General features: G+C 42.2%; 1 protein-coding gene across 29 annotated transcripts in view; it reads right to left on the reverse strand.

Annotated features, from left to right (window-relative positions):
* Positions 1-405: 405 nt before the first annotated feature.
* Positions 406-25,856, reverse strand: part of TNRC6B (trinucleotide repeat containing adaptor 6B) — a 145,293-nt gene continuing 119,842 nt past the window's right edge. For 21 of the 29 annotated variants that reach the window (XM_066995966.1, XM_066995932.1, XM_066995960.1 and 18 more), the window contains 11 exons: positions 24,876-25,007; positions 24,249-24,350; positions 23,940-24,114; positions 23,514-23,648; positions 23,136-23,312; positions 20,554-20,700; positions 20,232-20,327; positions 17,444-17,764; positions 16,971-17,041; positions 15,024-15,163; positions 406-14,106 (listed from right to left, as the gene is read on the reverse strand). In XM_066995966.1, coding sequence (XP_066852067.1) covers positions 13,716-14,106; positions 15,024-15,163; positions 16,971-17,041; positions 17,444-17,764; positions 20,232-20,327; positions 20,554-20,700; positions 23,136-23,312; positions 23,514-23,648; positions 23,940-24,114; positions 24,249-24,350; positions 24,876-25,007 — 1,887 coding nt within the window. In that variant the 3' untranslated portion in view covers positions 406-13,715. The remainder of the gene's footprint in view (positions 14,107-15,023; positions 15,164-16,970; positions 17,042-17,443; positions 17,765-20,231; positions 20,328-20,553; positions 20,701-23,135; positions 23,313-23,513; positions 23,649-23,939; positions 24,115-24,248; positions 24,351-24,875; positions 25,008-25,856) is intronic. The other 8 variants (XM_066995974.1, XM_066995973.1, XM_066995952.1 and 5 more) reach the window with 2 other exon arrangements.

Raw genomic sequence — 25,856 nt, forward strand, 5'->3', positions numbered from 1 at the left:
GCCCCTCCATGGGAGGCTGCAGGGAGGCAGCGCCACCTGGCGCAGGGAGGCCAGAACGAGAACGCAGGGAGCAAAATACCCCCCCCCCCAAATAACCCCCAAAATACACCCCCCCCCCCAAAAAAACAACAAAAAAGTACCGGAAGCCAAAGGGTTTAAATGCTTAGCAGCCAAACACATTTATTAGTCTTTTTCTCTTTTTTTTTTTTTTTTACTTTTTTTTTTCTCGTTTTTTTGTTTTTTGTTTTTTTTTCCAGGAACCCAAAAATATTTTGTAGTTATAATGTAAGCAACTGAGTTGCACATAATACAATCATATCTTTCAAAAAAAATAAAAATAAAATAAAAACGAAAAAAAAAGCTGTTTAAAAGCCCAAAAAAAAACCTTCAGAAAACTTATATATGTATTACACCATCTCTCAGTTTCAATGAAATGACGACGACTTAATTCCTTATTACTCTTGTCACACTCCAATAAAACATCACCCTTTTTGTTTGTTTTTTCGTTTTTTCTTTTTTTTCTCTTTTTTTTCTTTTTTTTTTTTTTTTTCTAAATCCAGCATGAGAAATACAGTACCTGCTATGGCAAAAATACACATAAAATGCAACATTTCAGCTTATTTGTACATTAGTAGAGTTTAAACATTTTATTGTTGGTTGTTTTTTTTTTTCTTTTTCTTTTTAAGTGAACCAGTGATTTTAAGTACCACTATACTAAAAGTAAAATAAAAATATAGAAAAGGAGGAGAAGGGGCGGGGGGGGGGGCAGCCAGCCATACGAGAGCACCTTGTAAAGTGCTGAGTTTCTGTGTCCATGGAAAACCCTCGGGAAAGGAAATTCAAAGAACTGAGAGCGTACGGGATGGAAATTAAGATGAACCCTGGCTATATGCAAGACACTGCGGCAACTCCTCTATGTCCTCCCCGTTTGTCCTGTGTCTGTTTGCTTTACTGCACGCTGGAGAAGGAGGGGAGAAACCAGAGCTCCGGTGAGAGTTTAGTTAAGAGGAAGCTATTTCAAGTATAAGAAAAAAAAAAAAAAAACAACAACACTTATAGGTAACTTGCGAAGAGCATCAATATACACAGCCACTAGTTTTATTATTACAATGTCTGCTTCTGGGGGACAGTGTTTCAGGCAAGAGGACTTGAGCTGTACCTTCCTGTTACCTAGTTATGTGCAAAGTAGAAAAGCTGCCTTTTCTAATCCAGCCAGTTTGGACATCACCGATTTTCTTGTTCTGCAACCCCCTCCCTTCGTTTGTCTTTTTTTGAAGAAGAAGAGAGGAAGGTGGCACTGCTTTACTACAAAGATTAGATGAAATTAACCTATTTCTCCATTCCTCTTCCAGACACACCCTTCTCCCATTGCCCGCTGGCAACGAGGAGAAGCTCGCCAGACGTCTGATGCCCACCGTGAGCCAGTTTCCTGAACAGGTAGAAGGCATTTACCTTTGTAAACATAATCCCTTATGTTTGTGGAACTCAGAGCAGCATTTCGCATCTCCAGCCAAGCGGTGGAGATCAGAATAGACCAGAGTGCTCCCCCCGTCACTGCTTCTCCTCCTCCCCTTCCCTCCCTCCAGGACGTTTACATTTGGTTACTTTCATTAGTTGTTTTTTTTTTTTAATTTTTGGTTCTTTGGGGGAAAATACCTAACATTTCTTCCAAAGTAAACATTACAGAGTTGTCATCAGCAGCCGCGCTGCCGTTTGTTCGGTTTTCTGAACGAGAAAGAAGAAGCATCGCGCCTCAGATCCCCCGCACGCGCCCCGCAGGCCGCGACAGAAACTCGAGGGCCGCGTGTGTAAACCCCACGGGTGCACCCGCATCGCTCCGGCTTCCTTCTCTGCAGGACCACTGCGTGTTTCGTCCCAAGTGTGAGCAGAGATGGAGCAGGTGGCATCTGGCAACAGGGATGATCCTAAGGCCACAGGGAGCAGCGCAGGACAAAGGACCGGGGAGCATCGGGGAGGTTTCAGACGTGGAAACCCTTCCCTTGGTGTTTCATAGGCCAAACACCCAAAGGCATGGGGGCTCAAATGCACACCCCTGAGGTGCACATCCACGGAAGAAGACAGAGTAACCACGGGGCTGGAGAGGGGAGGAAGTAGCAGAGGCTCCCCGACAGCCGCTGGGTTCGATCCCTTCCTCAAAACACTCCCGGAGAGGCTGTGGGAGGCTGGAAGGCGCGCGGGCAGCAGCGACCGTCACTCCCTATTCCTACATCTCGCTGGCAGCTGATGGCTTCTGCCGTGGAGCAAAAAAAACGCTGTACTTGAAGTGTCACTGACAACACGCCGAGAAGTTAGCTCAGGGAAGGGCTTCATGGGAAGCTGCTGTGCCCTTCGCTCCTGGAGCAGCACGGCTCTTCGTATTGCAGCCCCAGACCACCGCCTCCCCTTCATGGCGGCAGGAGGAGGTGAGCCCGATGGAGGATGACAACTAGCAAAAACTCTGTTTGAAGGCAGGGAGAAGCACACGAACGGATTCCAACGTGGAGATCTGGTGAAAGAAGCAGCAAGCTCGAAGTACTTCAAGTTCAAAAGTTTATCCAGAAGTATGACTAGAGACGTGTGACCTGGAGCAAAACTGGTGCAACGATACGAGGAAGAGCGGGAGGAGGAAACTGGCACAAAGGAGGAGCGTGAGTAACAATCTCCATCAACTTCTGTCATTTAGGATCTGAGTGTCTAATGGCTTCATCACAGAAAATGTCGTAGGTTCTCTCCCTCCACACAAGCAAACAATGTAAAAAGAACTGAGCTATCTTGCTGTAAGAACTCTTAATACTTCTATCATGCTTTTAATCTTTAAAGCACTTTACAAACATGTACTACTTGATCCTCACAAAACCCCTGTGAGGTAGGTAGGTATTATTATCACCCCTGTTTTCCAAATGAAAAAACAAAGGCAAAGAAGTTCAATGACTTGCCCAAGGCCAAAGGGGGAAGAATAAGGGCCAATGTTCAAAGTCAGGAGTTCCAGGCTTCTGGTCCTGTGCTCAAAACCACTATTCCAAGCATCTTTTTTTAGAAAGGAGACAACAGATGGAAGTGAAAACCTATTAAGTTTAGAAGAAAATGTTAAGATTCAAATAGTTATGTCAGAAGGGGAAATGTACCACGAGGTATTTTTGTGAGTTGAAACTTCAGATTTTTTTTTTCCATTTTTTAGAATTTTTTTTGTTGAAGGCAATCTGACAGAGTGGAACCCTGATAAGATCACATCTGCAAGGCAGGCGCAGATGCGAGAGTGATCATCAAGTCTCTTACTTATTACAGTACTGTGAACGACAACAAAAATAAAACTGCTGCATGAAAACACTGAATACAGGCAGGATAACCTCTTGGTTTATGGTATTACATCTAAGATAATGCCAAGGATAATGCAGGTACCATGGTACACCATGGACGAAGGAAAAAGTCAAGTCAACAAAGGGTCCCTAGTAAGATGATGAAGAGGGCAGCGAGATCTACACTTTTCTGAGGAGACTGCTCCTGGAAGCTCAGCGAGCTTCAAGGAACGCATGAAATTCACACAATGGCTGCATCTTGGAGACGTGCGGAAGTGAGTCCTTTTTTGCCCATTATGCTACCAACCACTTAATGGATGAAAAGATCCTTTCCTTTCAACAGAGCCTTGTCTACACATCAGTCTACGTTCCCCAAAATTTCACGCACTGCCGGTGTTGAAAAATGCAACCCTCACGGTCATGCCTTGATCAGCGCTACCAGTACCACCTCCACCGCCTTGTCCATAGCTGTGCCGCCACCATTCGACCTGTGCCAGGAACAGCAGCAACAAAAATTTTAGGGAAAAGAGGGTGTAGACAGAAGGACCAGCCGCGTTCCAATTCTCCTGGGAGAGTGCAAGACTGTTGTAATGGAAAGCGAGTAGTAAATCCAAAGAAGCCAGTGCCTACGGCACCGTGTTTTCCTGAGCTTGACCGGGGCCAGAACGCAGGAGGCAGCGGCGGATCGCTCCCCAGGTAGAGCTGGTGTCCCAGTCACCCTACTGGCCCTGGGTTAACACTGCATGGCTACAATTCACAATCCTGCAGCAGGTTTGGAGCCAATTTTCTTTTGTAGTTGACCTTTGTTTCCCCAAATCTCTGCCCAGTGGCCAAATTCTGAACAAGAGAAGTTCTTAGGAACTCCTTTCTATTTCCAAGTTATCACTTCACCACCCCCCCAAACTGTAACGGATCTACCATGGACACAGAAACTCCTGAACAGTTTAGCAAAGCTATCTTCGTCCCCTACGCCCCCTTTGCAGAATGCATAGTTTACAATTCACTTACAAAATAAAGAAGCAATGCTGACCACATATGGGACCTTTTTTTTTTTTTTTTGAAAAAAGAACAAACAACCTCTTCTTAAGTTCAGTATCAAAATTCACATTTGCATAATAATACATTTCAAGGCCATTAGAGAGGAATGAGAGCGAAGCAAAGAAAACTGCAGAGTCTCTCCTCTCTTTGTCTTCCTGAATAGAGCTGAGGGATCCCACTGGAGTTGCTTTTCAGGGTGGGAATTGCGAGGGGCTACAGCAACAGCTCTTGATCTCGTACACCTCGGTTTGGGTGGGACGAAGAGGTGAATTATTAGAAAAAAAACAAATGGAAGGAGACACTGCAGATTCCCATGTTTAGCTACAAATAGCTTTGAAGAAACAAAAAATTACTTCAGACTTTTTTTTTCCTTTTAAACACTTCTACCTCACCATTTCAAAAACTCTTTTTCTTCTTGTGTAATACCCTGTTCATTTAAATGGCAACATTAAGTGTGCTGGAAGTTGAAGGGTTGAAAAAAATAAATTTTCCTGTATCTCTTATCAGGACACGGACAGAGGGTAAAAGTGTGCCTGCACCCACTATTTAACAGAAGCTACAAAACATCATCTTGTCTACATGTATAAATTTGTCTCAAACATCACTGTGTTTCAATTCTCCAGTGCTTACAAAAAAATAAAGCCACACGCACTCACACTCATGCACACCAACGTAAAGAGAAGCCACGTAGTACATGTACAAACTCAACCTGCAACGGCAGCCTAGCCTAAAACTACCAACAGCTTCTGTGCATCACACGACGTCCCTCCTCGCCCCCCACCCCGATCTCTACCACATATGAATACGTATTGTGCAGTGTAGAGACCAGCCCAAAGATGCTGCTTGCCGAAAGGGACCAGTGGGCTGGAATCTCAACGTCTGACCTCTTGAAAGAATAAATTGACCATTGTCTCCCCTCCAGCCCAAGCGGTCTCCTCAATTAGTCACTATACTCACAAAGGCACATTCATAAATACCACATTTAACTTACTGCTTGTAAAAACATAGAAGGAGGAAAACATTAAGCGCTTATACCCTGACCCATCCCTACTGACCCAGCAAGAAGTATCACAATAACGTATCACTTGGTGAGACCTTACGCTACCTTTAGAAGGTACATATTAAAGAAGTCTTCCAACACCTCTTTTTAATTTTTTTTTGCATAAATGAATGCTTTTTTTTTGTTTTTGGCTTACATATTTTGGAATACAGCACACTCACTATAAAGCTCTGTTGTAAGGCTACCCCCCTAAAGTAAGGCTGTTCTACCTTGGCTTGCATTTTTCACTTCATTTTGCTTCTTCTCCACGCACCCCCAAAACAAAACAAAAAAACCCACACTTGACGCCTTATATAGAAAGGGTAAGCCGTATCTGGCAGGGAGAGGGAGGGGAAAGCAAGCACATAATATCATAACCATGTCACTAAAATAGCTATTCTAGCAAGCTGTGCAACCTGCTCTTACTGAAGCTTCCACTTTGTCTCAGTTTAAGAAAAAAAACACAAAAAAAAGAACAGATTAAAAAATTGAAGAAATGAGTTCTGTGAACGTGACAACGCACACTAATACCCAAGATGAGGCGTTTAGTGCTCAAGGAAATGTTTCTCGCTATGCACTGCCTCCTTGTATTGCGCATCCAGGCAAACTTCTCCCATCTCCTCCCTTCCCCTCTGTCCACCACAGTCAAGAGTGTTTGCTGCAAAAATACTTGATGCTGGCTGGCACAACGCGTTCGTCCTTCTCCCCCCCTTCCCCGGAGTGCTCTGTGTTCACGTACGGAAGGGCTGTCAGAGTCAAGTCACAAAACCCCCTTTCTCGCTACGACGTTAACAGGAGCACTAACACTGCTGAATGTCACCGGTCCCAACTGCCACGCGCACACGGGGTGAAAATGGCTCTTTGCAGAGGGCACTTGAATCGTTAGAAGCTTGCTCACGTAGCACAGGATCCTGGGGGATTTTTAGAGAGAAACTTTCCTGCATAGCTCAATGAAAACGCGCACGCAAACCGTGGAAGCGAAGGGATGTCGGCTGCTGCGTGCCACGGGTGAAGCTGGGTCTACCTTGGCCTGATGACAGTTCTAACAACAGGCTCCACCTTGTCAGGAGCTGTGGTGCTTTTTTGTATCACAGATGAAACCTTAAATCACTTTTCACATAAGGATTAGAAGCTCTAGTCACTGCAGCACAAGGTTTAAAGTTCCAAGTACACCACAAAACAGAGAGCTGTATTTTAACAGGACCCTGACTCAGTTTAACAGCAGTGTAGACAGACGGACCCTTGACTCCTACTGTAGACAAAGCTCTGCTTGGAGAGTCACTACGAGATGGACCTGGCTGTTTCCTATCACCTACCACGGGGGAACTTTGGTAAAATTCATCAACACTGGTATTTACAGGGACAGGACACTTGGGGAAAACATCGTGAGGGACACCAACTAGCAAGACTGCTAAAGATCTCCAGTCAGGCTCCTGCCGTCTAGTCCAACCAACAGCTCTGCTCCAGCATCGTTCAGGGTTTGCGTTTTAGGTTTGGGTATGAATTCAGCACAGCAGGGAAGCGGGGTTTGTCAACGCCAGGGAAGCTTTACAAGTTCTCCCCCATTACTGCTAATCTCCTTCTGCCGCACTGAGAAGCCTTGTAACGGAGGTGAAGGAAAAAGAAGAGGATTTGAACTTCAGACGTCTGTATTTTGATCACAGCAGGAATGACTGATATGATCTAACAGCATCAGGCAATAAGGTTTCTGTCATTGCAAAACTGTAGCAGGTAAACTGTACAAAACTGAAATGGTATTTTGTGCAAAAAGTCAATTTAGTCACAGCAACAGATTCTGCATATGTTGTTTCAGATTCAGGACCAAAGTTGCATTTCAACAGCTTTTGTTTTTTTTTGAATTCATTTCAACTTAGTTTTCTCGGGATTACTTTCCTGCCCACGAATACATGCACACATTTACAGATAAGAAAGCTGCTCCTGGGGGGGACCAGGGAGTTCCTGGAGAACCTCTCCTCTTTAAAGAGAAGAAAAATTACCTTCTACTCAGTCAGGACCCATACCCTGAGGTGCTAACCATCTGCCACAAAACCAGCATTTCAATCCCCTTTGAGAAACCTGGATGGTAAGGTCACATGAGTTACAGTGAATGTGAGATATACAACACTGATCTCTTTGCTGCTTTGGAAATGTAACAGGTCCTCAGCTGCTACCTGGACCCTGGTCCAGCTAAGGTTTACTTGCACAAAGAGCCCTTACTTGAGCAGTACACGCTCACTTCAGGTCAGCGGGACTCATTTACATGAGGATGACCAGTTTCCAAGACTAGACTTGACCAAAATTGGGTATCTCAGAAACACATACAGTACTCCTCCTAAAGTCAAAAAGAAAAGAAAATGCATGAACAAATTCAGAAGCCTAAGAGGTAAACATAATAAAAGAATGAAGAAACAAAACTCCTACAGTACTACTTGGATGCACTATCAAGACAAACTGTGGAAGATGTGGCAGCATTTTTTAGGAAGAAAAAGATTAGGGAAAAAGTTCTAAAGACTAAATGTTTAAAAGTTAATGGTAGGTAAAAAAAAAAAAAAAAAGCCAACTTAATATAAAGGTTCCATTGTTATTTCATCTTTGAGGTGGTTATCTCCCAGCCAGTTTGTTGAAAACATCTTGTTTATATTGCAAAGGAAAAACACACTTGGTTTAATATTCTTGCACACTACACACACCACTTAACCTGAAGCAAAATAAAAAACTTGTAAGAAAACCCTGACACCCTGTGATTGGGAAAAAACAGCAAAAAAAAAAAACAAACACTCTCAAGACTGCTGGCCAAGTGTCCAGGGAAGTACAAAAACATTGGAAAAAGCTGGCGAGTCTTCCAACGTACATACTAAACCTGCTTTCCAAAATGAGTGTCAGAGGTCTCAACACAGGTTTCTGGGCTGCACCCGCTCCTCTTTATATATATATTTTTTTGCTTACTAGGCTTTGTTACCATGGCTAAAATGAAATTCTCAAACAGAGTGAGGAAACGTCAAACCTATTAAAAAAGCCCCAGCTTGATGCAGGCTGCAGGCTGGGGGGTGAGCCAAGAGGCCGGTAACAAATGGGTACTTGTTTAGAAGACTGCTAAAATGTAGCACGAAGGATTCAAAACAAAAAAGCAGGATATCTGAAACCACCTGCAAAGTACATATATATTTAAACTGTATAATCTTGAGAACCAATACCAGGAACAGAATGATAGTGTTCTCTGTAGCTTGAGAAAATTAAAAAAATAATAATAATTTTTAAAAAAAAGGACATAGGTGTGTTTTCTGCAGCTCCTTTTCCCTGCCTTGTCAATGTTTTAAACAAGATGCTGCTGCTGCTAATTCCTTCCCTCGAACAGTTTCGTAAAAGCCCCAAAATACACCAATTCTTGCTGTCCTTTTGCTGTTAGGAGCTCAAACAGTAGTAGAGTATTAGCAACATTTGAGCAATGGTTGTCCCCAGGAGAGGAGTCTGGTTAGCAGGGTGCTCAGAAATCCTTGGCAGAGGTTAGGGATGCCAGGACTGCGCCGCACCAGCAACATCACTGTTAGCTACACATAATTCAAAGAGGAAGAGAACTGTCACCTGTAGTTGGAAAGCAGTAAGATTAACGTGGCTTTGCTTTGACAATTCAGGAAAACTATCACTGAGGAGATGGTCAGCATCATTCGCAGGCCTGTGCCTTCAGGGCACGGAGGAGCAGACTGCTGCATGACAGTAGGTTTGGACCCAGCAGATGACTGAGGCTCCAGGCTGCAACCCTTCAGCAGTCACAATTCACTTCCAAGTGACTGCCGAGCTCCTGGGCTCTTTTTGACAAAATCCTACATTTCTGCTTTTATAGGACACCGCTGGTTTGATGAAAACACAGCCTCTGGCTAAAAAAAAAGCTCATTTTCTCTCCTTAAAAATCACAAAATAAAATTAAAAATAATCTTGAACTCCCAAATGAACGCTCCTCTACTGGCCTACCATACATTATATTTTTTTTTCCTGCAGATTAGTTGATGCGTTGGAATCGACACACACGTATACACTCAGATGTACACAGAGCACAACACGAAACCACTGGGCAACTGATACGGAAAGCACAGAAATTTGGCATCTGACTTTTTTTAACCAGTAATCCTAACTACTGTTATGTAACTCGACGCACGACCTGCTTACGCAGCATGCTTTTTTTTTTTTTCTTTAAAAGCGGGTACATTTCCATTAAGCAACTCTACTGCCTCGCCTTCCCTCCCTTCCCCTACCGTAGGGCATGCGGGTGCGTGGAAAAAGGCACTAGCGCGGTTTCTGTGGTTCGAGCCTGGCCACTTCAGGCAGAGCGAGCCCCCGGGCCTTGGAGCTGGGGGCCAGAAGGCAGCCGTCCCAGCACCGAGCTCTCGAGTCCAAGACCGAACGCCCTGACAGCCAGCAGCAACGGGGGGAACACAAGAGTTTTAACAGCTTTTCCCCTCCTGTAAAACAAAACAGAAAGGTCAGGGGGGGGCGGGCTGGGGGGTGAAGAAAAGCAAGCAGCAAATCTCCAAGTGGGCAATAAAACTGAGCAAAGAGCTGAAAACAGAGAAGTTGATTTCTACGGGACGTTTTACTGGAGTTTTTCCACATCGCCTCCCTTTTCTGTATGGGAAAAGGCAGGCTCAAACTACTTCATTCTTGGGTTTTCTGTCAGCACTGGTTTTCTTTAGCACTACTTACAAGTGGTTTAAAGAAGCACCATCGTGTATTTCCTGCTGCTACCCCCTAACTGAGGACTCGTTCGGATAAACTATACTGCATTTTTTGTTAGGTTTACAGTTTCACTTTGCTTTGAAAAAGGTGCTTGGAAGAATATTTTAGTTTCAATCGAAAGGGAACAAAGCGATAGATTTCCATTCACGCACTTCTCTTCTCCATGCAACTGCGTATGTCTGCGTGAGTGACACAGCACTACGAACGATAACCCTTCCTCTCCCCCAACTTCAGATCACAATGGATTTCTGTTGCTGATCTTGAGAAGTTTTGACGTATTTTAACTTATACAGTCTTTCAAATCCTTGATCCCCCGCTTGACAGTAACATTTGGAGATTTTTTTCTTTTTTTTTTCTTTTTCTTTTTATTAATTTTTTTAGCATTTTTATTTTAAAGTAAAAACTTTCAAACATTTTGAAGATTCAGGAACTTGTAAAAGTTTATCAACAAGAAACAGCCATCTATCTAGGATAAGGTTAAATAAACCATCTTCAAAAAACTGGCTTCCTACCCTAGAATTCCTGAGAATGCTTGCAAATTTAAAGCAGGAAAACAAAATGTTAAAATAAAAACAAAAACACTGTTAAATGCTCCCAGAGTTAGTCTTCATCTAAAATATATATATGCACTTTTTGGTCTTTTTTTTTTGTACGTTTTAATTTTTTTTCCCTTTAAGCTTACAATGGAAGAACAATTTAGCTTTTCTTTTTTTTTTTTTTTTTTAAATATTTCAAATCCCTCATTACGTCTTGTAAACAAGAGGGGCTCTAGCACCCGGCTTTCACCGTAGTATCGCAAGGAACTCAACTAACCCAAAGTGCAGGAAAAGGGACCTTAGGGCAGGCTGGGAGAGAGAAGTGAGGGTGGAGCACAGCGATGAACCAGCACGTAGAGCAAACCACGGGAGAGGACGGGCACTTGCTCGACTCGGGCGCTTCGCTAGGAAGTACTGCTGGCACAGGGCTGCTCGACACCTGCTCTGCGCGTGGGAGCGCGGCCGGTCTTCAAGCGGAGGCTATCAGAAGCGAAGCTTTGCGGATGCGTGCAGGCGAGGGGCTGCTAGCTAGCAGGAGCTGGAAGAGAAGGTTTTTGTTTCTTTGTGCATGGTGGGATGAAGGAGGAGACGTGATAGGAAAGTATATCCAAACGGGGCCAGAGTATGCTGCACGCTCCAGTTTACTAAGCAAAAACGAACCTACTCATACTTTTTGTCACGTAACACTTTGCATACGAATCTACAGGCATGTGTAAATGCAGCATTTCCCTCAGTCAGCCTTCCTTGTGACATTGGGTTTACACAGAAAGGGCGAATCCAAAAAAGCCACGTAACTCCCTAGGCCTTCCCCCCGCCCCAGCACAGGCACACGCACGCACACGCACACACACACGCACCCCTACCTCACTCCGATCTGCTTTTGCTTCTCCCCACCCAACTTAAGAGTTAAATGTATTAGACACTGTTGTATCCTTCAATGAAACGCTGAAGAAAGAGGCTCCCCTATCCTCCCCCCCGGACAGGCAATGAGAACGGAGAACTGCTCCCGCTGAGGGTTGGAATGGACAGGTATCTGCTGGTACTCAACGTCGGCACTTCGTTACACAGTATGACAGCTAGACAACGCCACGCCGAAGTGCTAGCACTTACGGAAGAAGTACCGGCATCTCTCTTCCCTTTTTTCCCAGTCCCCCCTCCTAAAGACTTCTGGCTCTGTGTAAAGGGATGCTCCTTCAAGGCTGCTGCAACTCGCCTCCCAACAAGCAGTCTTGGAAGTTTTGTTCCCGGCGCACACATGCACGCACACACTGGCTATCACTGTGGATTATATAGGTTACCCCTATCCTGCCCAGGGTACTACTTACACTGATGCTAAAAAAAACCCCAAACCTTTCCTTAAATACAGAAATTAAAAAGCAACAGTACAGAAAAAGTAAAAACAAAAAAACAAAAAGGTGCAATACTTTAAAAAAAAAAAAAAGTCTTTGCTAGTTATATACCTCCCTAAGCAAAACCACGTACACAGGAAAAAACACAACACAGAGAAACAAAAGGAAACGTTTGAAGTACACACTGGTTTAAGAACATTCGTAAGTAAACGTTTCTGTCAGTGATGGTCTGGCGTTGTAATACACCAAGGCCTGGCACAGGTAACGCTCACCGTGAAGACGCAGAAAGGAGTTAGCTGCATGTGCTTTCAGGAGATGAGGCAGGCCGGCCAGCAATTTGCTGACACGATTTCGTTTTTGTCAGTTTTAATACAAGCAGTAAATCAATTAAAAGGCTAATTTGGTTGGGCTGGACTTTCAGGGTTTTGATGGATTCTTTGCAAATGAATATGGGTGCTTGTTTACGCATTCGGGGGAGAAAACAAACGCTCATCTTTTTCTTTCAAGGTACTGAAGCTTGCAAGAGACTGAATAAGAACATTCGTCTTTGTCACACAAAAATGGCAATGACTTCTTTCCTCCCCTCTTCTGAAGAAAAAAAATGGCTTGCATTATATAACAAACATTCTAGGGTTCACTCAGTACAAAAACCCCACATGCAGACATAAATAAATAAATACACTGCTACTCAAAAGACAACATTGGCTCCCCTCTCACCAAATCCTTTGGATATGGCAGTGTTCCACTCTACCACAGGCTTAGAACAAGGGCTAGGAAGCGACTACCCACTCAGTATGATCTGCAAACTTGAGATAGCACCCTGCTAAAATGAATTTAAAAAAACCTACTGACAAATTTTAATCCAGCCCAACTGGATTCTGCTTCAGCCACAGGGACTCCACCGTGCTTGTCTTGTTTTCAGAATCAAGACACGCAGATGGCCAGCCAGCCCGTAGACCATCAGCAATGCAGCGTTTCAAGATTATATATATAGAGAAAAAATGCACACACACGAACATGTGCACACGCACTCACACAGAAACAAGCACACGTGGGCAGTTACATGTGCCAGAACACACTGGTACTTATCAACCAGCCAATCACAAAGTGTTGGTTTTTTTGTTTTGTTTTCTGTTTTGTTTTTTTTTGTTGTTTTTTTCATTTTTTTATTTTTTTAATTATTATTTTGTTTTTTGTTTTTAAAGTGAGGCTCCGTCAAGTCTTCCCCTCCCGCCCACCCCTTTTTTTCTTTTGAATCCCACCCCTGCCCCAACCCAACATGGTAGACCTAAGGACGGAAACACACCCAGTGCAAACAAAGTTAAAAAGCTATTTTTTCAGTATATATGTTTCTTAGCAACAACTTCCGTATAACATGAAAAAGTGAAAAACTAGAAACTAATTTTTTTAATTTTTTGTGTTTAGATTTAAATGGTATGTGTACTTGCTTCACATTGTCTTTCTAAGTTGGCGTTCATGATTCAAGTATTTCAAGAGTGATATGTTCTCTTTTTGGATTCATATTCCAAACAAAAAAACTGAAGTTATATAAGGGAGGCAACTATGTGCTCAGACAGTCTGTCAATGACCCACCTTTTTTTCTCTCTCCGTTTTCTTTTTTCCTTTTATAAATGTATTTATTGCAAGTTGAAAAAAACGAAAAGGTCAAGTTAGTGCTGCTGCTGTTCCAAAAAAGGTCACGAGGTCAGAGTTGAAAGTTCTAAGTTCAGATTGAATCCGACCCTCCTCCCAGAAGGTCTCCAGGTAGTAAGGGAGCAGGGCTGCCCATTCTGTGTGGATCCTCTACGCTTGGGACCCCCCACAAGCTTGAAGAATAGTTTGGGGGCCCCCACAATGAAGCGCCAGTGAGATCGCCCCCACTGCTGCCGCCGCCGCCACCACTGCTCCACTGCCCAAGCCCTGTTGACCCACCAAAGAGATTCAAAGCAGGTCCAACTGGATCTGTCTGGTTCTGTCCCGTCTCCAGGGATTGCCAGCCTGCCGTGGGTGCACTTGGGGTTGCTGCAGGTGTAGGGGGCTGAGCTTGTGCCAGAAAGCGACTAACCTCTTCGTCTGTGGCAAACTCAGCCAGGATGGTAGTGTTTCCCAACACACACCTAGAAGACAGGTGGAAGAAAAAATGATCAAAGGTGGAAGTTAAGGGTAGGGATTCAGAAGGCACGGAAAGAACGCTATTAGGTGACAAATCCAAAGCAGAAAGCAGCTTGCCACAATGAAAAGAGCACAGAAAATGTCAGCCGTTCTTGACAGTGAAACTGACTCAAAGCACAGTAACTTCCATTTTATAAGGGGCAAAAATCAAATTCTCTATTGTTAGGCCTGCAACAAAAGCTTTCTGCATTTAAACTAAGGCCCTGAAGATAAATGTGAGGATAACAAAAGTACATACGCGGTGTAGCTGAAGTGGGAAATGTACATATGCTACCTTTCAAACAGAATAGAGAAAGAAAAGGCTAAAAAGCCCAGGAAGTTCAGGATAAGATTAGCCTCGCTTATAAGATTTCACTGAGTTTTAGTGCTTATTACCACCACCACCCCCAAAAAAAATGGTCTCAAAACCTGTCACATTTTCCAAACTTAACAGGGCCACAGTCAATTCCAAAAGGCTTAGGTAACAGGAAACTTAAGATCTGCAGCCTTTCACAAAAGCTATTTCAGGTTTATCTCAAAACTTTAGCAGGTTCCCGCACATTTGGGTTACATATGTAAGAATGATTTTCATCTGAAGTCATTCACAAGGTTTCATAAATAGCCCAAAGTGTACAGTAATTCGCATACTGGTCACAATTCCACCCTGCTATTTGCACCTTACTGGCTCTGTATTTACCGGTTTGTGCCAAAAATTAAAACAACATAAATGGAAGGCAACTTTGTTTCTGATCTTCTGCTCATGAATGAAAGATCCCCTTCAAAGAAGCGCACTTGAAATGAGTTTCCAAAGCACAGCAGTGGAGAGACATTTGGTGTTCATGACTAATGTGGTAACAAAGAAAGGCCACTGGGATTTGCTCACATGTGCAGTGCAGTCTGGGCCTTGGCCGCCTCCTGTTTGGTGTTGTATCGGATGAGGGCGGTGCCCTGGGTCAGGTTCAGATGGAATGTCAGCAGTGGGCCGTGCTGCATGCAGATCGTCCTCAAGGTTGACCCATCGATCTGAGGAAGAAGAGCCAGGGTAAAAGGGACATTTGCAACTATTTCATCAAATGTACTTTAAACTTAGCAGTCACAAGTAGTTTAAAGGTAACTGCTCTCAGAGGAAAACAGGTGGAAGTAACAAAGCGCGCAAAGGTGAGAGGATTTAATTTTCAAACAGCATTTCTGTATGCTATTCAAGTTCTCACAATTACAGTGACTTCACTTTATGCAACCATCTGACATCTTTTCAGCTCACTTTTAGCTCAAGTTCAGTTTTCCCTTCCTCACTTTCTTAACTTGTCACTCTCCTTATGTTGGAAAGTTTTCCAGTAATTACATGCAAGTTGCATTTCTCACCACCTACAGCCATTAGGACTTGGACCAAAGAACCAGAATTTGTTAAGCCTCCAGCACTCTGATTTCAGTAGAATTTACGTCAACCAGTAGGTAAAAGTTCTTTGCAAATTTGGAAATCTCACCTCTCTAACAAGGGGCTTTTTTATTTTTATTTTGGTGCTTTTTTTGTCTTTGTGGTTATTAAACATTAAGTCACAGAAACAGACAGTGATCCTTCTGCCAAACCCAGCAATGTTCATTCCTCCTGAACTAATGTTTTCACAGCAGCTGTTGCCTGCATTCCTTCCTGCAGCATAACAGTTTCTTACCTCCAGCAACTGTTGTTCTCCAAGGTGTTCTGTACAGACAGATTCCATTCCTGGTATGCCACAGAAACATGCACACACAAATGGGATCCGTATGTGCAGATACTTAAGGAAGTGTTATGACATTCTTCCTCCCCCCCTCCCTCTTTTCAGGAAAAGAAAGTTTTATGTGGTTACAAATGTGGACAAGATTAAAAAAGAAACTGATGATACCGTCTCTGAAATCACCCTGATCTTTATACTTCCTCCTCTCCAGTGTACTTGACCCACAACAAAAAAGATCTGTTATGAACAACTATAACCTACCTTCTTTTTTTTATTAATTCAATGCCTTCAAAAGATATTTTTATTCCATTAAACGATTACTAAAGCAGTAAACTACCCTGCACAGGGTGGGGACTTAGAATTGCGCCTCTTCGTCACACCACTGTTTCCTAAGGAAAACAGACTTTCCTATGAAAGGAGCATAGCTTGCCAGTTGGGGTGATCTGAAGGAGACTGTCTTTCCTTTCACACTGATGTCATCTTAAACTGCACTAGAAGCGTGGTAAATTACCCTGCTGAACAGTGAACTCTCTGTCTAGACCTCAGGGCGCTGCTGATAATCACACAAGCTTTTCCTAGGCCTTGAATAGAGACTAATTGGGATCGCTGAAACCAGGATCTCCACAAAATTCGTTTTGAAGGGAAGAGTTCTGAGAATACTTTTGCAGGAATAACCTAACTAGACTGCTTTTGGCAGGAGTGCTGGAAACATTCTGTGGTTTTACTATGGAAACACCAAAGCGAAAACTGGCAGTTACACCAGCATTCTTACAACATCCCAAAGAAACAGTCTCTTTAGCTGCTATAAACCATTCCACATTATGGTCATGCAACTTATCCTCATTTCGAAGAAAAACATATTTCTGTTCCAATAATTTCTTGAAACTCTAGGTAAGGAAAGGCTAAGACAGTCATGTAGCAAACACTGAACATCTTAAATGAAGAGATTGCAATTGAAAAATCCATCAGACTACAGTCCGGTTTTGTAGAAACACTTCTTACGTATGCTGACAAATTTGATTTTTTTAGATCTTATTCACAGAGAAACAGCTAAAGAATCCACAAATCGGTACCTTGGCAAAGCAAGTAAGTTCCCAGAGACAGTTAACAGAAAATACCTGTGGAGTGAGATTGTGAAGAACCAGCCAGTAACTAGGACGAACTGAGCTACCATCACTCCAAGTAGATGCTGCGAACAGAAGAGAGAAGAATCAAAAAAGACTGGATACAGCAAAAAACCTTTTTTCTTTACAGTCAGGTCTTTTGGTCTCAGACAAATTTAGGATTATCAGCCCTGCTAACATATAAAGACTAATCTTTAGTCCTGAAAAGAAAAAATACATATTTCCTCGCATTTCACATCGCGATTTACTTTTTACTAGAGTTTATCTTCTAGGAGTTTCCCATTCACAGACAGCATTTAACCAATGCCTTCAAGTCTTGAAAAGGCCCCGTGCAATAGGAATTCCCTCCTGGCAGCTCTGAGACCACCTCCACTCATCCCCTGCAGCAGGACCTAGGATTCTCCCCCTACCATCCCAATCACTGACATGAAATTTCCATTTCAAGAAGGAACTTTTTTTCCTTTTACCAGGCAACTGCAACTTTCTTTCCTCCAAACCATTAGTGCTGTAAAATGTACACTCCTCAGGTCTGATCAATGGTGCTATCAGATGATTCTTCTCACCAGAGGCAAGCCTTGAGTCCTGTGCCCCCCAGCCCCTGACCGATCGGGGTGCTGTGCTGTTCCATGGAGATGATGGTTTGGGGTTGGTCAGGCCAGGAGGCGGGCGGGGCAGCCCTGTAGTGTTCCTTGAGGAAATATGGTTTTTCCACATCTTGTTGGAGAGATGAGTGGGATTGTGTCCTATGGGATCTGGGGACCATGTTGATTTGTAATCACTGAATTTTGCTAGAAGATTAAAATAAAGGGTATGTGTTAGAGAAACCTAACAGATTCAACTAGCCTTTGACTATACTATAACTGTAAACCCTCTGACTGCAATTTTAATCACAAACAAGCACAAAGCACAGAATCATAAAACAGTTCAAAACTGCCATAACAAAAAAAAGAAACCCATGCCATGTAGTTAATCTTTGCTTGTTTTATATATTCTACCAACAACAACAAAATCCTAGATTATCTGTTAATGTAACTAGCAACAGTATATTCAATCATTAACAACTAACAGCAATATTTATGCCTGTACTGTATTTCTTTTGAGGACACGAGAATTTCTTACAAGTTTGGGCACTACTGACTTATATTGAAACTGAACTTTCTTCAGGCCCTAAACCTGCAGAGACCTGAAATGAGTACTGCTCCTGGTCAACTAAGCTAATGGTACCTCCTAAAGATGTCCTCTTGTAAGATCAAAGCTTTCTCATGAAACACAAATTTCATTATAAAGCTAGAGCAATGACAGCATGTAAAGAAGGTCATTGAGCTAAGCGACAACTGGACTTTTAAACAATCCTGACAGCACATATTACATTCATACTAGAAAACACTACCAAATACCTATTAGGAGATGACCAACAGTGAGTATCCCTAACACAATTCAAGGAAGTCCAATGAAAAAAATTAAAATACTCCCTAAAACATCACTAAGTTATGGATATGTGGGAGATCTTCCTAAACAATTGTCCTTAACAAGATGGAGTGTAAGTTCTCCCATACCTCCCAACACCAAGAGACATTTATCACCCAGTAAAAAGAAATAAATGAAAGTCAAGATTTCTCAAGTAATTTCCCTTTTCCTTGCTCTGCAATCAGAAGCAGCAAACACAGACAAAGCAATCTAGGAGTAAAGGCACTTGTGCCAATTATCTTCATCAGAATTCATTTGTGTGGGTGCAAATATATGCATTAAGCTCTATTTACTAACAAAAGGTAGTAAATTACTGATTTGAAACAACGGATAAAAATCCGGATTTACAACATGACAGGATGTCACAAAATAATACGTTTGGGACTCAAGACCATAAAATTTACAGCAAGAAGTAAAAGCATGCTTCCCGCTACATTTGGATCACTACATTTCAATGACAGTAACTGTCAGCAGTAAGTAGGTTTCAAGCTCTAACCTAGGAAAGTATACAAAACCGTTTAAAAAACCCTGTTTCACTTGGCCACGTTTGTTTTATAGATTTGTAAATTCCAAGTCCTTGATTCCGATGACCCACTTTCCATCTGTTTAACACTGGTGTGTAGTTTAACAAGTTGTGGAGATTTATGGATTTATGCCAGATAGTGGTCTGTTTTTTTCAATGCAGCTACAAATTCAGTAATATTTTTTTCCCTCCAATCTCTTGGGTTTTCCTTATGTGCTAGACAACATTAAGCAGAGGTAAGGAGCTGATACATGCCATTCCCTTTCCCAGGCTATGGAAGAGAAATTTTTTGTGTCAGTGGAATGCTGCATACAGAGATACTGCTTCAAACTGAGGTCATGCCACAGACTGGCACCAGGAACACAGTTTTTCTTGAGGGGTAAGCAAGATTTTCAGCTTGTTTTGTGAAAATGCCATGTTAACATATCAACACAGCTGTTATCCCATAAGATGGAAAAATCATACAGTCCCGGCCAGATGCAGCTCTCAGCTATGTTCACCACTTCTGCTATCTACACACAATTCTTCAGTTTTAGTTACCACAGACAAGGATGTCTCAAAAGAGTACTCCAGTATGTATAAGCAGCTTAAAATATCAATTATTTGTTTGAAACAATTATTTCCAGTTTCCTACTCAGAACTGTGTGCAGAGACCCTTTTTCACAAGAAAGCTTTGGAGGCCTTACCAAGAATCTGAGGCAGACACCTAAATTACTGTTTACAAGCCAACCACCAAAAGACCTCTGACTAAGCCCTTTAGTCCTTTAAAAATGTTCTGTCTCCAGGTTTCAGGGAACGATGAGTGATATAAAAGGTGAGGGAAAAGCGTTCTCTTCACAGCACCCTAATATGCTAAAGTTAAGATGAATAAAGTCACTTGCCTTATTACTCTAATTCCTTACCTCATACATACAGGAACAGGTATTTAAAAATAAACAGGATAGTCCCCCATGCCTTTACATATGTCTACGGATGATACATGCATTTTTTTCTTCTACATCTACTGCTCACTGTGATCCTTTAACCTGTATAACTAGGAATTTTTGTACCAGGAAAAGGGCAGGTGTCTTTCAGTCTGTTTTTTAAAGCAATTACAACAGAATATTTTATCAGCAGAAGGAAAATGATAATCATCCACTCAAATTTTTATTTCTAAACCTCCTCAGCAATCACTGAATGACTAAATATTCAAGGTGGAATAAGGAGGAGAAACTAGTTAATAAGTGGAAAATGTTTTGTCCAGGTTAATTTTGGAGCCCGCATACCTGAAGTGCTATGAACGTTGGTGAAGGAATTGTCAGAGGCACTGTAGGGCCAGGCACCAGGTGAAGGCAGCGAGGTGTTGAGGGAAGAATTAGACCCTATCAAAGGGAGAAGGAGAGAGAAAGAGAAGAGTAGACCAGTTTTAGAGTTTCTGTTATCCTGTTAAATCTCAAAAAAGCCACAATTTATATTGATAACCTTTTACGCGATACACAGACACGATGCACAGGCACATAGGCTTCCTGCTTAGTCAAATGCAGTAGACTTAATTCTGTTATGACAGGCATGTTAGAATATTCTCAGATACTAGAATGATGTTTTTACCTGTGGTGTTGTCCCGCAGAAGTTGGTGGTCAGTATCTACAATGGGAGATGTGGCTGTCCCCCCCAGCACACTTCCAGGGGTCACATAGGGGTCCGATTCAGGGTCAATGTTTTGTATACCTTTCCATGGCACTCCTGGTTGGAACTCTGGGACAGGAGGGAAAAAGGAGTTAGATGCAGAGAGGGCAATGCCATTTACTGGAATTAATTCTTGAGGATATTTTAGAGGATAAATGTCTTCTACGCTGTCCCTCAGAAGATCAGACTTCTCTTAATTAAAATCTGTTTCATATTTCCTCCCATAGCATTATCCCTAATGACTGAACACAGGTCAATAACTGCAGAAGTGGTGGAAGTGCATACAGCATTCCTTTGACTATTTGTATGTAACATCATAGTCAAGACTATGACTCCCATGTCAGTGAGAAGAAAACTTGATACTACTGGTTCAAAAAGTTGACACAGGAAGGGCAGTATTAGATTATGATATTGCACCGTCAGGAGAATCTCAGTGAAAACCTAAGAAATATCCTCTTAGTTCCACCATCTGCACCAGAGTTCTAACACTGCAGCATTTGCAGAATTAAAATTCCGTGTTTATCTTACCCACTGCCTTCATGATTTTGTAAATGTCAGTCATCAGCTCCTAATCTTTTGTAACTCTACAAGATAATCTAGGCTAAACAGGTATCAAAATTCCTAATATGAACAATCAACCAGCCCCGCACCAAGAAAGGAATCTGTTCAGCTACTGACAAAACACTGCAGTCCCCTGAAGGACCACCTTATCCTTAAGGACCACCCAAAGCAGATTCTCAGGTCTAGTCACAAATGAGTCACACTCAATGCCTCTGTTCCAAAATAAAATATCCATGAACACAGGTTAGGACCCGGCATGGCTGAAGACAAGGCAAGAGATAAATCTGAGTCTTGCCTTTGTAAAGAATTCTGAAAACTGCAAGACTGAAAATTAAGTTAAGCAAACTCTTTAAAAGTTGGTCTGGAACAGTTAGCCAGTTTCAGAGCTCTACAGCTTTCTGGCATGAGGTACTCATGCCAATACTTCAACTGTAGTTATGCAAATGACTACATTTCTCATGTAAGTTCTATACAGAATATTTTGTGATAGGCTGCTAGAAGAATTTTATTTGAACTTCAGCATATTGACAGATTCCCAAACTGTCCTTTGGGAATTACACTTATTCTTATGCACACCCACCAACTGTCCCTACAGGAATACTCTTATATTTCAAGGTAGTGAAGAAAACATGAAGTACATTTCTCCCGTGATACCTGAAAGGTCCTCCCCAGAAGTTGAAACACAGGATTATTAGGAAAGCCATAACAGATGTACCTGGGCCAGTTTTCCTGGAGTGTATAACTGAACTATTTCTGAAAGTTTTCAGTGGTATGAAACATTGTGGGTGCGCAGACTTTATTGAGATAGCCAATTCTTCAAATCTCTTCTACCTCATCAGAAAACATTTTTCTTGCCGCAGCTAGACACTATGATTTCTCACAGTAAAAGCTTTAATTGCTTTGTGTAGGTTTCCTGCTGTTGTCTATCTGTAGCACAGACTCCCAGGCTTGCTGATGCAAGGTCTGTACTACTGGTTTACCCATGAAATGTACCTGCACCTTTATTTCTTTGTGCTTGAGTGGGTACACAGCAAATAATTTGCAGCAAGGAATGTTTTCCTGGAATATAAAAGTATTCCAGGCAGAGAAAATCAAAGCATCTGCTATTTGCTGAACAACACTGATGATTAATCCATGCAACTTCAAGGACATCAGTCTAGGTTTAGCGACTGTTTTACAGAAGATTATGTGCTTGTTTACATACATACATATTTTTCCTAGATATTCTTGAGCTTTCTTGTGGACAGAAATTTCTGCCAGTGAAACTCTAGATGACTTTAAGAATATGCTACTGCTGACTGTAACCCAAAAAGAAAGCAACTTCTACTAAAGCCACAAGATTGTTGAAACTATTGAAATATGGTAATACTCCTATCCTTTACGCAGCACAAGCAAATATGAACCACAAACAGCACAGCACACACATTTTGTACCAAGACTGCTGGCAAAAGAAGCCTTGTGCTCCACAGTGGATCATATTTATAAACCATTCCTGAGAGGAAAAGTTCAAGCACCCTCGAATTAAAAAAGGTCAGGACAGGAAAATTCTGTTCCCATCATCACAAGAAGGTAGCTTTTATGTATTTTGCTTTCTGATTCCACGCCAATCCAATTTTTAAACCCTTTTTTTTCATCCTAACACAACACAAGAAAGGAGTGAGTACAAGGAGGGAGCTGTTATTATGTATTTTACGGACAGGTGTTCTCATGAAAATTTCCTGAATTGTAAAGTCACAAAACTACAGAAGAGACACTATTCAGGCAATTCGTCATTTAGTTCCTATTTAGCTCTGCCATTTTTTACTGGAAATTCAACATTTATGTTTTTAAAAAATACGATAACACCAAACATTTTCCTTATAGCGGTTATTTATGTAAGATGAAGAGAGGTCCCAGCACATCAACCGTAAAGCTGGGACATAGCCCCTGCCCTCATGTAATACCTGGAGGCCAGCTGGCGTTGCTGGATTTACTTCCGATCTTGTTCGTCGGTGGAGATTTGGCAGGTAACCAACTATCACCAGCAGGGCCTGCATGGCCACCTAGTGGGTCGCCCTGAATTATGTCAAACTGGTTGTAGGGCGATCCTCCGCGAGCCTTTCCAGGGGGCACTATTGCACCTGAAGCATTAAAAAGATACATTTACACTCAGGAAAGGTTGGGGTCTTTATGAGAATATGGAATACTAAAACCAAAAATAGTTAAGATGAATACTGGAGAAGGCAAGATGTTAACTACCTTTAAGAAGTTTCACCTGAGCTACTTCACCTCTGGTAGATGATAGTTCGACAGTACTCTCAAAATAGCCAACCCCCTCTCACCATTTTTGTGCATATTGGCATCTTGAGAAGCCACAGAGGGCAGCCCTTCCATCATAGTCCACTGTTTAAAGCGGGATTCTGTTCCAGCTTCTTTCCCTCCCACCATGCCATAATCCATGCCACTTGAGCCGAAGCCTGTGAAACAAACAAAAACCATTATCAGTCGCTCTTTTTGGTTTAAACAGCCTTAAATCAGGAGGCACTGCAATCATAAATTCAAAATTCAAGCACAGCAAATGTAATATTTGAAAGGAACTTTCAAGATAGGTTTGTTAAGTCAGCATGCCACTAAGATACACTTTGACGTTAAGTTTGTATTCTTCTCTTATAAATGAACAATAACGCAATTTTATCAAGAGCTGACATTTCTTGTAACCTTTGCTCTAGCACTTATACATTAATTACCCATTCCATGGGAGCACTTACCTGAACCGTATCCAGGTATTTGCCCTTTGGTCTGTAAATCTGAGAGACCCACATTCAAGGGATTGGGTACCATGCTGTCTATATGCGGCTTAGGCCCAACAGGGTGGGATGGTGAATGCTTCATACCAGGCTGTCTCTGCTGCTGCTGCTGGAGGGCACTCACCATACGAGCAATCTGCAAATGAAAGCAAAAAACCGAGGATGATACTGAAGCAACAACTTGAAAGAGATTCAAAGGACCATGCTCTCTGACACGTCCAGTGCTAGCACGCTTTATGCTTCACGTGATTGACAGAAGCAGTGCCCCACCTGTTGCTCCTGCTGTTGTCGCACAGCTTGAGATAACTTCCTCTGGCTCTGTAACAGCTGCTGCTGCTGCTGCTGCTGCTGCTGAAGGAGGAGCTGACATGCCTACAAGAGAAGTGGGGGGGACGGGTGGAAATTTAGGGTTCTTCAAGCGAAATATAATTGCCAGGAGCTGATCAATAGCAAATGCTTTACTCAGAATGTACATAAAGGTGAACCGTTTCTCATTCCTCACAATGAAATAAAATTAACAATGAAAGCTTTAGAAGAATACTACATCCGTTAATTGTTTCTAACTTCATGTCCTGCAACAGCATTACTAGTACATTCTGTATTACCATTGCTGAGACTGTGAGTCTGAAGAAAATCAACAAACAACTTCTTTCTATAATACAAAGACATTGCTGAGAATCATTACCATCCCACTGCAACATTCACAGTAATTACACAAGCCTGTCTGGATTACCCGCTGGCCCCTAACAGGACTATTTTCATGTATAACAAGCAGGGAATATTTGTACAAAAAAATAACACAAGATCATTAGAAGAAAACAGAATTAGAACAAACGTAAAAAGAAAGCAGCAGACAATTTCTAAACCGCCTGTCTCACAAGATTACTAGTTACTTACTAATTGAAACTGAGGAATCTGTGGAAGCTGGCTCAGCATGGCAATCTGTTGCGGAGAAAGCTGGGGCCCCATATTGAAAAGACCTGGATTCAAGCCACTGTTGGGGAACTGCTTGAGCATGGAGGCCGAAACCTGCACGAAAATCAATTACATATCCTCAAGAAATGCACTGCTATGAGAAAAGATGATAAAGTGGGAATATTTGTATAAAGGAATAGGTATGACACCAATATTAAGTGGTGTTCTGGGAAAGACATTACAGATTTCTTAACACATCACATTTAAACGTATACAATCTGTGGCTTGAGCAGAGTGAATTTTTCACTTGATTGACAATATACAATATTACATGTGCAGATGCAGACACACACACACACAAAGGTTCCTCCCCAAACCAATCAGTTGCTAGAGACTGCACTAGATTAAAATCCTGATATATACACAGCTAACCAGTAATCAAAGTACTGCATTATCACATTAAAAATGTACTGCTCGACAAGGGAAAAGAAAGGCATTCAGGCAGTCACTGTAGCAAGGAAACAGTGCCTCACAGAAAGAGTTAATCTCTGTGTATGCTGGATAAGCTATAGTAAAAGACAGGAGTAGGTGGAGAAGAATCCCCCCGTTTCTCCCTCTGTGTTTGAGAGTTACACAAGTAGAGTATTCAAGAGAATCTCCAAAAGTCTTCACCAAGTGCAAAGCAAAAGGCAAAACTTGGGCATTTGGAGAGCCTGAGGTCTTAAAAGAGTTCTGCAAAGTAAATGCAACATGTAGCCCTTCATCAGGCCTCTTATTCAGGGGGACACGAAGCACAGGACAAAACTGCTTGAAAAAAAATTAAGCCAACTGTCTCACTTCAGAGTAACTTTCAGCTTTCACATGAGTATTTTATTTTTAAATACTTTGCAAATGCCTATGTAAGACAGGATTTCTGAATCCACTCAGATTTAAGAATACTGGAAGTGAGCATTTACAACTGCC

This window comes from Anser cygnoides, chromosome 1 (genome assembly GCF_040182565.1).
Source record: "Anser cygnoides isolate HZ-2024a breed goose chromosome 1, Taihu_goose_T2T_genome, whole genome shotgun sequence".
NCBI lineage: Eukaryota > Metazoa > Chordata > Aves > Anseriformes > Anatidae > Anser > Anser cygnoides.